The sequence below is a fragment of the Nothoprocta perdicaria genome, unplaced genomic scaffold (genome assembly GCF_003342845.1).
Source record: "Nothoprocta perdicaria isolate Ctin4 unplaced genomic scaffold, notPer1 scaffold_21, whole genome shotgun sequence".
Taxonomy (NCBI): domain Eukaryota; kingdom Metazoa; phylum Chordata; class Aves; order Tinamiformes; family Tinamidae; genus Nothoprocta; species Nothoprocta perdicaria.
In genome coordinates this window covers 5906338-5918647 of record NW_020455316.1, presented here as the reverse complement: position 1 = coordinate 5918647, position 12310 = coordinate 5906338, and the positions used below count along the sequence as shown (strand labels likewise).

The 12310-nt window shown below is 40.7% G+C and overlaps 1 protein-coding gene across 1 annotated transcript in view; it reads right to left on the bottom strand.

Annotated features, from left to right (window-relative positions):
- The window catches only part of PHIP (pleckstrin homology domain interacting protein), an 83061-nt gene that overhangs the window by 58688 nt on the left and 12063 nt on the right, over window positions 1-12310 (bottom strand). The window contains exons 4-9 of the mRNA XM_026038429.1: window positions 9485-9706; window positions 8784-8884; window positions 2703-2773; window positions 1862-1962; window positions 1730-1770; window positions 590-688 (exon numbers count right to left, since the gene is read on the bottom strand). Of these exons, the coding sequence (XP_025894214.1) occupies window positions 590-688; window positions 1730-1770; window positions 1862-1962; window positions 2703-2773; window positions 8784-8884; window positions 9485-9706 (635 nt within the window). The remainder of the gene's footprint in view (window positions 1-589; window positions 689-1729; window positions 1771-1861; window positions 1963-2702; window positions 2774-8783; window positions 8885-9484; window positions 9707-12310) is intronic.

Sequence of the window (12310 nt, the reverse complement as noted above, 5' to 3'; positions counted from 1 at the left end):
AGCCCTTCTTCATTCTCAGCTTTGGGAAAACCTTCCCTTTATAGATTCTGGTCTACCATGCAGRAATTTTCCATACTTACAAAGCTTTGTAAATTCTCAAATTATTTTAACAAGTGAGAACATATTACACTGCCAGTAATTTATTTGCTCTAACATGCAGCATAAACTAACTTAATACTGTTTTTCTGAGCATGCAGGTTCCACAATAATTTTAGGTATTACTAGAATGCCAGAAGGCTCAGTATTAGATCTGACCTGACTTTTTTGGACCAGAAACAAATATCTACTTAAAAAATACATACATTTCACCTGGGATGGGTTTCACATTTCTCTTTTGTTTTAATCTAATCTAATCCAAGTACTAGTGGAGCTATTATCAGGACAAGCTAGTTTCCAGGGCTGAGTAAGCAGTCAAATATTTGTTTTCAATGGCATTAAAGAGCTACACCAGCATATAATAACTTAACTCCAATAATAACTCCAACCTATAATAACTTAAGAGAACTCTTCTTTCAAAGTCAGCAAACAATATTTGAATTGAACRAATTTCAAGCATCTATCTGATAGCAGAACATTTCACATTACTTACCCTGCTGGGCGAGTAGCCATATCTAGCAAAATACTTTTCCATTCCCTTCGCTTAAACTGCCAGATCCGCGCGGTTCCATCGCGGCTTCCACTCACAAATCTAACAACATGGGAAAAAAAGTTTAATGAAGAGATCAAAGGCAGATCTGTACAGAAACATACGAACAAACAAAAACTAGGTAAAAAACTCCTGAGCTCAGAACTCAAAACGTAAACTAAGAAATCTGCTTATACAGTTTCAGAATACTGTACTGCAGGTTTGGGTGTAAAATACTGCATGTGACATGAAAAAAAGGAGCCCTGCAATAATGGAATTCGTTTCCCTATCCTGAGTCCTTTCCAAATTGATTGTACAATTACCCATGTGGCTCCTTATCTACTTACGAGATGGGTCTAGGCAGTGGGACATAATAACCCTATGAGATCCTAMGCAATCAGCTCATATAAAGCTAAGGAAGGAATAAGGATTAGACAGAATACTTCAAATGTCACGAGAGCTGCAAGACTGAAGCAAAGATTCAACAATTTAGTCCTATATGTTTGGAAACTACAATGATATTTATCTGAATGTCTGTCCTGCAGCTTCTCCTCCACTAGAGTGCAGAGGGAAAAGGAGAAAAGTGTGGATGGAGCACAATGAACTTTGGTTTACAACTATTCGTATCACAATAAAAATACACATTAGAACATCATTCAAGAGTCAGAAACTTCTCAAAGAAACTGAACCATTTTCTTCAGCATCTTTCACATTCAACATCCAGAATTTCAGGGAAGCGTTTAAGGTTAGACTAGACAAACATTCTCAGGACATGACAGTTTTCCTATACCCAACAGTAAATTAGGAAAAAAAAAAGTAAAATATATATATTTACTTTATACATTAATATGTTTATATATCTCTTAAGAAAAAGCTAGAATGTTTTATAATATTCCTGAATTTTGGCAAATTCAAAATACTCATCGGCTACAATAAATATGACTGTAAAACTTTCATTTTGCTAGTGAGAATCCAAAAACTCTGCTGCTGTAATAATGACTATGCTGCATGAACRTAAAAACAGAAAATGATTTTTAACCATTATTTCCAGAAACCTGTATTTGCACATATCTAAAACAGGCCAAAAGCATTTTGTTTACTTACCTGCTACTACTATTAGAAAACTGAATGCTGTCAACTTTGTCCTATACAAAAAGAAATAACATATCAATATTGATTGCAAATTATCCATACATTTTAAACCAATGCATATGTGATTTAAAAATCAGTATTTACAGTATGAAACTCCAACTCTGATATCTTCTCTGGCTGACCTGATCCAAAGAAATAAACCCTAATGATGTGATCTGTACTCCCAGTGGCCAAAAACATTCCACCTGAGAAAAGAAAACACAAATAAAATTAAACACAAATTAAAAAAAAGACTGATCTAATGTTATTACAGTATTTTTAATCTCTGTAACAATAAAATTATTCCATTTAAATCTATAGTCATATCTTAATTCAGGTCTGCCTGTAGCTGAAGATTACACTAAGTGGAAGTACCTTGTGTTTATTGTCAGGTAAGAATACATTTAAAAACCTATCTACAGAATTAGCTAATTTTTCCATCTGTAATAATTTATCTCTGACTGAGCCCACAGAGGTCTCAGTCTTACAGAGCTAGTGAAAATACATCTCTCTGTTTTTGACTTTTTATCTGTTTATAGTGTTCATATTGCTTTCCTTACAAATAACCACTTCTACGGATCATGGAAATTCAACCCCTGAGAATTTGAGACTCAAATAGCACCTCGTTCAAACCCTTCCAGAATCTACTTTATATAAAGCAGACTTTAGCACTCACTCTCAGAAAAAGGCTTATGTTGTATTTGAAAGTATTTTCAGTCAGTCCTAAGAGCGTTACTTGACATTTAACCACTTTCAAAAACTTCCCTCTCACCAAGAATTTAAGCATATATTGTGAATAGCTATCATTAATACTTGGGATTTTTTTCAAATCACCTTTATTTATTTTAATTTTATTGACAAGAAATATGCTATAGTGACTGTATTATACTTCATTTTACTCCAAATAACTTCTCATATTGGTATGAAGAAAAAAAAAGTCCTTTACCAGCACTAAAAGAAGAACAGATCATTTGGACTCCAGGCCGAGGACGTTCTGTAAACTTTGTTGGCCTTGGGCTACAAATAAAGAAAAGGTTAAATGATTTCCTAATAGGGTTTCAAAAACAAAACAGTATCTTAGAAATAAGACACAGAAGGACAAAATTAAATATGGAGGAACAGATGGCTGCCCATCTATAAACAATTTAGTGTGACTATGCTTCATGATCTGATCTTTAGGAAACTAAGACGTCCAGATGGACTAAGTAATGCATGTATCAGAGCGCCACGTCACTACTTAAATTCTGCTCCTCCCTCCCCCAAATATTACTACACAAAACACTCTCCTAAGTCACCTGCAAGGTGGAAAGGAGGACACCAGAGCCAGCTGGCCATGACGTTCAGTTTTAAGCCAATGAATTCTGGAACTCTGGTCTTCCCTGGGAGTATATGGTTTTACTACAAGAGATAAACAGAGCGTGGCCACCTTTATAGAACAAAATGTAAAAGAAATGTAAATAAACTCGAAGCTTTTCACAGTGTTTAGCAGCTACCAGGTTGTTCGGAGAGCCTACATTATTGTGGATGGCACTAGGTTCACATTGCACCCAGCGAGTTTTAGGACAACGGTTGGAAGCTCACAAGAAATTTCACCTTTATGAACTCTGGCTCCTTGTAGGCACTTCAAAATGCCACGTGCAAGCAGGACTAAAGCTTCAAGAGACTTAACACTTTATGAGTGTACGAAAACAACAAAAATGAGCTCTGGTACTTCAATCACTACTTCAGTTCTGCAGCCACCTCAGATCAGTAGGTGGCCTTACATACTACACCATCTGCAATGCTCAGTCCTTAAAGAATCGACTCTCTAGCTAACTGCAGCATTACACCCACAAGTGTCATCACTAAAGATTTGTTTAGATTCTTTTAACATAAAAGCATATTCACGACTCATGTAAAATTTTCTCAGAGCAAAATGGTCCACAGAACTACAATTYCTTTCCGCTAAAGGCAGATAACCTCCATCAGATGCATGAGGCCCCTTTTCTCCACCCTGTCAGCCATTGCTACCTCAGAGAAGCAAAGAGTAGGCATTAAACCTTAATAATGTCTGCACACAAAGCAAAGTAATAAATGCAGTGAGGACACCAATTAATTAACATTTTTTTCCAAACTGCTGATTCAGCATAGGATGTTTCTGTCAATCTTCTTATAAACATTTTCAGATGCTTCCTGATAAAGATTCGTGGCAGGAAATCACACAAAGATACATAATAAATCTGTCTTGTCTGGTGTAAAACAGTTTAAATCTTTCCTAATTGAGATACTAACACAAGAATCAAGAAAATTCAATATGCAGCTTAGAGAATTTTAAGGAAATATAAACAGATATACAGGTTGCTGCTTAATTTTCCAACTTAAACCTATTTAATGCATGTAATTTAAAGTATTAAGAGATAAAAGATTAGAGCATTCTTTCACACAGAGCAGGTTATGGCCTTTACAAAACAAGCCAGGCAATCAGTATTTCAAGAGCTGGATGAAGAGAAGCAAGGGAGCTGGACAAAACAATCATTTCTTGCAGCCTACAGAAACCAGGTGAATTGCTCATGTTACAAGAATTCTCAATTACATAAGTAACTGGAAGGTATTAAAATACCTTCATGAAGATTTCATAGATGGGTTCAGAAAAGCCCTGGAAAATCATTTTAAGATGCACAGTCAAAAAGGAACCTGCAGCAATGGCAGAATGAGGGTTAATGAGGGTTGAGAAATTAAGACCCCCTTTTCTAAAACAGGAATGTTAAATTCACCAGAATCTGTTTTCTAAACATTCTTCTTTTTAATATGATGGGAAAATATYAGGAAAATAACAGCATTATATTAAGTTCCTCTATCAAAATTTGTCACAGGTTTAAGAGCTCCTTTGGCCACAGGACCGGCTGATGACAGACTAATGCTGGAAACCTGTGACCCAAGTACATGGCAGAGGAATAATGGCCCTTCAGATACACAGGCAAGTATTTTGCAGTGCAACCAGTCTAACTTTTGGCCCCTGGCCAGCTGTTATACTGCCCTCCTCAAACGTGCAGCAGACTGATCCTCAGTTCTGGTGATCTGAGGTTGATCTCCTCTCCTCATGGTCAAGTGATACACAATGTGACTCGTGCTTTCTATCATGATCCAGAGAAACAAGAGGAGACTAAATACTGAGAAAAGCCTTGATTGTCTCAATTTTTCACCATTTCCCTGTCTGCGCAGCATTCTGTAACTTTGTCTTTAAGCAACATGAGAATTTTGTGGTGACTCGTGCCCTGTCTGCATCAGCCACATCTCTGTCTCCCCCTTTGGCACAGAATCTACTGCAAAGTGTCCTTTAGCTGTTCACCAAAGGAGAGCTCTGCCACCAAGCAGCTCCCCTCTGGGCCAAACAGAGGACAGAGACTTCTGCAATTCAGGAAGGAAACAGTAACACGTGCAGAGAAAAACAAAAATCAGAACTGGGACAGGGCACYAGACACCTCGCGGCTTAGAGGATACTAAAGTGTCCTTTCAAATTGCAGGTAATACAGTTTAAGATAATTGATCCAATTGTTCAATTCTTTGTTATTAAGTAAATGTCCCATCATCTTCCAGCTTATTTTTAATCAAGGAAGGTGTGGAATAAAGAACAATTTTCCAGTATGCTCATCTCCTAAGGAAGCCATCAGGGAAAGACTTCCTTGACAGAAGGGAGGAACTACATTTAAATTTCTAAAAGAGAGTTGGTTGGTTGGTCCTGTAGACTTATCCACTCAACCTGGTCCAGCGGCAATAGCTTCCACTGCAGTTAGGAACGTGAGATCAGAAGTCAGACCTCTATACAGCAGTTCTCTTGACCTGTGTTATCCCCCATCTTTCAGTTTTGCCTTAAATTTCTTATTTCTCCTCCCTTCACAATAGGGAAAGCAGGGGGGTGGAAGAAGAGAATAGTGATATGGGGATTCAAGCTCAGAACCCGAGTAATTTTCATAAGAAATCTTATTTTCTGTCATTCCTTGTAAATACCCTGAACAGAAGCAAGCCTGTATTTCCTTTTAAGTAAGCCTGCATTTCCTTTTACTATAGCCATAAAACAAACTCTCCACCCTGCAATTATTTTCTTTTTCAAACACTCTGCACGCCACACCAGGGAAGCCGAGCTGGTGATGTGCAAAAATAACATGTGATGTGAAAAAACAGGAATCCCCTTTACCCTGGCACCCTTCTACCCTACAGTACCCCTGAATGGACACGGAGGGAATCTGCCCCATTTCTGCAGCTCTGGGAGCAGATCCCGATCTAAGGCAGAAGAATGTTACCAAGATGCTTGCCTGTATTGTGGGTACTCCTGCACCTACGTGGGATTCTTAGTTGCCCACCTCCACTGCACAGGGCTGCGTGAATAAGGTGACAGCTCAAGTTTGCAGTTTGGCAAATCTTTAAGCAAGACTTCCTGTAACTAACAAATTCCCCTGATTTAGTATTTTATTTAATAGGAGCTACATTGAGACTGTTCAGAGTGCCCAAATATTTCAATGTCTTTGGTGACTCCACTCTGCTTTAGCAGAGAAATACTTACCTGGAACCCACTCTGAGCAACACCCATTTATACAGCTCATGCAATTGACCCCTGCAGGGCTTCTGAGGGAAACCTCAGCCCACAGCAACCATGGCAATTATTTACAAAAGACAAATTGCGAAGCCAAGACCACAAAACTAACAGCAACGAAACACAGCGGGCAGCGTATAAAAATTCATGTGCAAAGTCCTGAGCTTGTTACAGTGCCCCAGAACTAGTACGGACATCCTGAGGAAAGCAGAAGATTAAACAATGCCTAAAGATGACATGTGCAACTATCTAAAAGGTAAGGAATTAAGCAGAAAGCAAAAGAGGTCACATTAATAAAGCAATATAGCACAAAACAAGGCCTTCCCATTGAGTAAGCTAAATCTGGGGAAAACAGTTAAATAATTATGAATAATTTCATGCAGTATACTAATTTCCCAACCACTGTGTCTGCCAAATGTGTTATATGCTGCAGGACCTAATTATATGCCCCAAAACAACACACCTCTCATGCGTTTTACAAGCAAAGAGGAAAAGACCAGGGAGAGAATCCTTCCTATTCTCCTCCAACAGAAAAACTCCTGAAAGTTACAAGGCTGCCTTTTCCCCTCTGCGCTGTGATGCGTCTCGGCAGCCACGGAAACTGTGCGGGAAGTGGCCCTGAGCTGCCGCTAAACCCCTCAGCCCTGCTGAGGAACCCCAATACCCTGCTGACCCAGCACTGCAGAGACTTCCCGTAAAAGAAAACGGGGGGGGGGAAAGGAAGGGAAGTAAACACAAAATTGTAAAAAGTCATTAAAAAAAAAATCTTTTGCAATTAAGAATGGAATTATCCATTTCCTTTTCTGAAGCTACTTCGCTACTAGCTGCTACTGCTACTTTGTTCATCAGATATATCTCATCGCTTCACACGACGAAATATCCTTTGAGCCAAGGTCATACAATCTCATCCCATTCACGCTTGCTTCTAATAAAGACCAACATATATTTGTACTAGGTTTTGGTTGTGATCAAAAAGCACGAAGGACTTCGAGTACATGGGAACAGCAGCAGGGAACTAGAAGAAGGTCTGAAACCAGCACCCTGCCTCCAAGAGTGACCAAAATTAGATGCTTGTGTGAAAAGCAAGCACGGAGTGACACCTCTCTAAACCACTCCATTAACTTTTCAGCCCTAACAACCTGTGGCAAGGAGTTTCACAGCTTAGCTRCATGTTTAGCTAAGAACCAGCTCCTTCCATTTCAGGATTGGCTGCCTTCAACTGGCACTCTCTGCTGTGACAGAGGACAAGGAGCAACTAATCCTGCTACGCCAGCCTCAAGGGAGTCGTGACTGTCATACGAAAAGGGCCCAAATGCCCTCTTCCTCCATGTCAACTATATCCCTGCCTGAGAAACAAGAAGTTGGTGTTTCCTCTGATGAGTCAGTGAACACGCTGTTTTCCACATTGACCCAAACAAACCACAAGTAGCTACCTGGTACTTTTCCTCTGCACAGGCACTACAATGCTAGGTGTTTCGAAAGCAGGGCTTCTGGCTTTCGGAGGATTATGGTTAACTGAAAATTATCTTTTCAGAGTCCCCCAAACTCACATTTTTAACAGATCAGTARGAATTCCACCTTTTTACCTTTCCTCTGTCTCTTCTTCTTCCCATTAAAAGAGAGAGAGAGAAAGGAAGAATGAGACACACACACTGACTCAGAAGGCTTTAAAAAGCAGGTAGGTCCAGACTTCACCACGTCAAGAGCAGCTCAGGCCTTAAGGAAAGTGACRTGGTGGTAGCTCCTCTCCTTCACCCGCCAGCCACCTCCTCCTCCCCTTCCCTCCCCACCAAGGACAGGGCCTGTCCCACTGATCACAGTGCCTGCCAGGCAGCAGGCAAGCGGTCGCATCTGCAGCGCCCAACAGGGGCATCAAAACTCCCAAGCAACATCAGAAGAGCTAAGGTTTAAGCAACGAGGGGAGCTGCAGAGCCACCTGCAAGCCCTGTATACCCTTAGCACAGCAGAAGAAAGAGATTCTAACAGCAAATTCTCAAACTTCAAGAAAATAAGACCAACCTATCAGAATATATCCCTGCAATACATCTGATCCTCAAAATTACCTATTATTAAAAACAAAACATGTTTTGTGATGATGGAAAAAAAAAGAGCAAGAAGTTTTTGAAAGCCATTTTAAAACTCTTTTCACAACATATTACCAAAAAATAAATAAAAAGAACATTAGGAATTTTTACTAGATTAACAAAGATACAACCTAACTAGGCACGTATCTATTTGCTTCCCCCACAAAATCCTAAATGCTCGGTTATGTTAGCAACTCAGTCCTTCAGAGATGAGCAGGTAATCTAAAGCTGCACCAAAAACAGATGACATCCAATCACACAGACTGTTAACCAACTAGTGACAGGTTTTGTTTAGGTCAGATGTTTCTCTMGCATTTGTACATCATTCTCAGTTACAGACAAAGAAATAACAAGAAGTAAAAGAGCAACTAACTTTATTTTAAGGGTGCCAGCATCCCACAGCCAAAAGCATATTGTTCCATCTGCCCCAGTTGAAGATAAATATCTCTTTGAGCCACTGCACAGTGGAGAGAACTGGGGAAAAAAAAAGAAAAAAGAAAGAAAAGGACTCATGTTAATCTGTTCCAGGCTAATGCTATTTTCTGTCATGTGCTATAAAGCTCCTCAAGTCATTGATGTCTCATAAAAAATTCAAGTATCCAACCATATTCAAGAAGCAATAAATTGCAGCAAACACGGAAACAACATGATGCTTCTCAAAGTAACTCTCTCCTTCCTCTCTCTACTTCCCAAACCACCTCCACACAATCCAAGATTGTGCAATAGCACACACCACTACACAGAAAAACTAGTTAGCTGGCACTGCAGCTCTTAGTCAATGCACCTGTATCTGGAAGCACAGCCTGCAAAGAAATGATACTTCAAAGGAGAACTGTCCGCATGCGTCATGCAATTTTGTGCAAAATCATACGACAAGGATTATGCCTTGCTTGTTTTTCAAGTGTCAGACACTTTGATAATAAACAGAACTGATGTGGACCACAAAAATCCCTTTTTCATTCATGACTTCGTTGTCAGACMCACACTTTTATTACATACAACACTCCCACGTGGTTTCCTTCTCAAGCAAACAAGACCTGCCTGCCTAGGTGAAGCCAGCAGGCACCACCCTACCTGCAAGGAGGTGATGGAGGCGCTGTGGCCCTGCAGCACGGCCAAGGGCGCGCACGTGCGAAGGCACCAAACCCGGATCATTTTATCGCAGCTCCCGGCGGCGATCATGGTGTTCTCGTAGTTCACTGCCATGTCGGAGATTTCCGCCGCGTGCCCCCTCAGCGTGGCCAGCAGCCGCCCATCATCCGTTGCCCAGATTTTTACAAGGCAGTCATCCGACCCCTAGAAGAAAGGCAGAATTCATTGCAACCACACCGTGAGCTGCTTTGATGATAGTTAAATACCACAAGGAATTGAACAACAAAACCAGTGACAGACACAGGGTAGCTTTTTTCTTTACTGTCTTCTTAACCGCTTTTCACACCGCATTCAAAACACAGAATCAAAAACATTTCAAAACACAAATGAACATCAGTTCCTCGCAGTATATGCAAATCACACACTTTTAACACCAATCACAAATCCTATAGCAAGCCACCTTCTTTAGCAACATGCTTCACTTTTACAGAACTCCAGCTCCCACTGAAGAAGCAAGCAGGCAGCTGCAACACCTTACGAGCTACGTTAAACCTGAGACTCGACTACAAATTGCAGCAGTGCTTCTGTCATTCGACATTATACCCATTTCTGTTCCAGGGCTAGTTTGTCCTTCATGCCCCGCCAGYCTCAGCAACACACTCACCGTGGGGAGGGTGAGGTAAAGAGCAAGGATTCCCTTGCTGTTCATAGAAGCCAAGTCAAAATATGCYAAGTCTGCTTTGGTATTCACATCAAAAGAATGCTGAAGTGACCATTCTCAGCAAACTTCACAGGCTTCACCTACCTACTCAGGCTTAACTTCCATTTTGCTGCTCTTCCCACAGCACTTCAACAGCTTTTACCTGTAAGTTACAAACCCCAAGTCCCAGCCAAATACTCAAATTCAGTCCTTCAAGTTTCCACTGCATTTCTGAGCTTCACGGAAGATTGAAATTCTTTCCACCTCCTCAAACACAACATTTCAACAGTGTACCCAGACACTGAGGGAAGTGCTTTGCACAGTTCCACACTACTGATTCAAACCGCCTGCAAGCCTCAAAGATAGCTGTTCCCGTGCACATTTTTGCCATTTGCTTCAGTCCAGGAGGGTTAAACACAGGAGATGTTTAGATTAACGAGCTGCCGGATTTCAGAAAGATTGGTAGAAATCTGGTGAGCACATGTGTCTATGACTGAAAGTGCCAAAAGAATATTTAGAGACCACGGATACTACATTCACAAATAAAAGCACATTGAAAAAAAAACCACATAAATCAAAGCTTTCCTTATTTCTTGCACACTTTAGTCTAGATACACAAAATTATAAAAGAGATCCTACACTGCTACTGTTTAACTGCCCTTCTTTTCCAGATAACCAAAACCAAGGGTCAGCGACACCCAATTTGAAAAGTCCTCGCCAACACATAAACAAAGTAGAACTGTTCCCTGAAAAAGCCAGGAAAAAAACTTCAGAAAGCAGTTTCAAAATGAATGCAAACATATCCCAGTGTTATTTTGTTTGCTTTGCATTTTTTGTCCTGTATAGGAGGATTTTGAAAGCTTCTTGGTGTTATTAGATATTTATTGTTTATAATATGTTTATGTCAACGAATAGAACTAATTTCCCCTCGATTTCTATGTCCTTACCCAAAATGTCTCAGTTCTCTACTTGAAGAGGTAGTTAAATTCTACCCACTACATTCAAGATTCAAAATATCAGCTGGCAGGAGGGAGYGAGCAGCCCACCTGTAGCCATCCCACAATTTTTACCCCACAACCCTTTCATTTGTAGCACCACTCAGTAAACAGGCAACTGCCTCAGGCTGACTTTCTGTTTAGAGAGCAAGAAGTTGTTTCTTCTCCAGCCACATGGGAAATGTTAAATTGCTACCTGGCCCTCAAAGCCAGYTATTTACAACAGTTTCTCTTTACCTCTATTATTTACATCAACACAGACRAGACAATATATTTCTGAACATAGAGAAACACAAATCCATCTCAATTCTTTTTTTTTTTTTCAAAAAGTAAAACCGGAACCTGGTTGCATTTGGACATGCTGAGAAGGTCTTCATCTCTTAACAGCTGCACAAAAGGCTATTCTGGAGCATTACTGCCATTTTAACCCAGCAGTCCCCTGTTTTGTGGGGGACTCTGGGCATGTGAAATCTTAATTTTCTGACCGTTTTGGTAGGTGGATCTGATTTACCAGTGGCCAAGCTCCTACTTCTCTACCTCTCCTACACCCTCCATTTTTCCTTAGACAGGCACAACTCTCCCCCAAGAGAATTGTTCCTGCCTGCCCCAGCTCTCCAAGCAGTGTGAACATGAACACAGGGAGATTTCAGGAGAGGGGGAGCAGAGGAGCTTCCCTTACCCTTATCCCAGTCCGTTCTGATATAAACTTCTGAACTTCTAACTGAAGATTTTCAAACAAATTCTACATCACTAGCACAGTCTTCTTGAGGAAGCACTTCCACTAGAGCAACTTCCTACTACCCTGAGGTCTCTATCAGCAGATTCACTTCCAGACAGACTTCCCAAGTCACTGTGCCTGCTTCCACCCCTTACATGCTCGTGTGTGAGTTTGTTTGCCCCGAGCCCGTGACCGAGCCGTTGATCATTCACGTAGGTCTCCTGCCACTTCCCTCACCTTTCCGTGCAGCAGGTGAACCCTTTGGGGCATGGAGGAGGTGATCCTGGAAAACTAACCAGCTATCCCATTCTTTTCTTCTCTCTAGGACAGTATCCCATGAGATTTTTACAAGTGGGTCCCTTAACAGGCCAAGGGCTGCTCTCCTGAAATCCAGG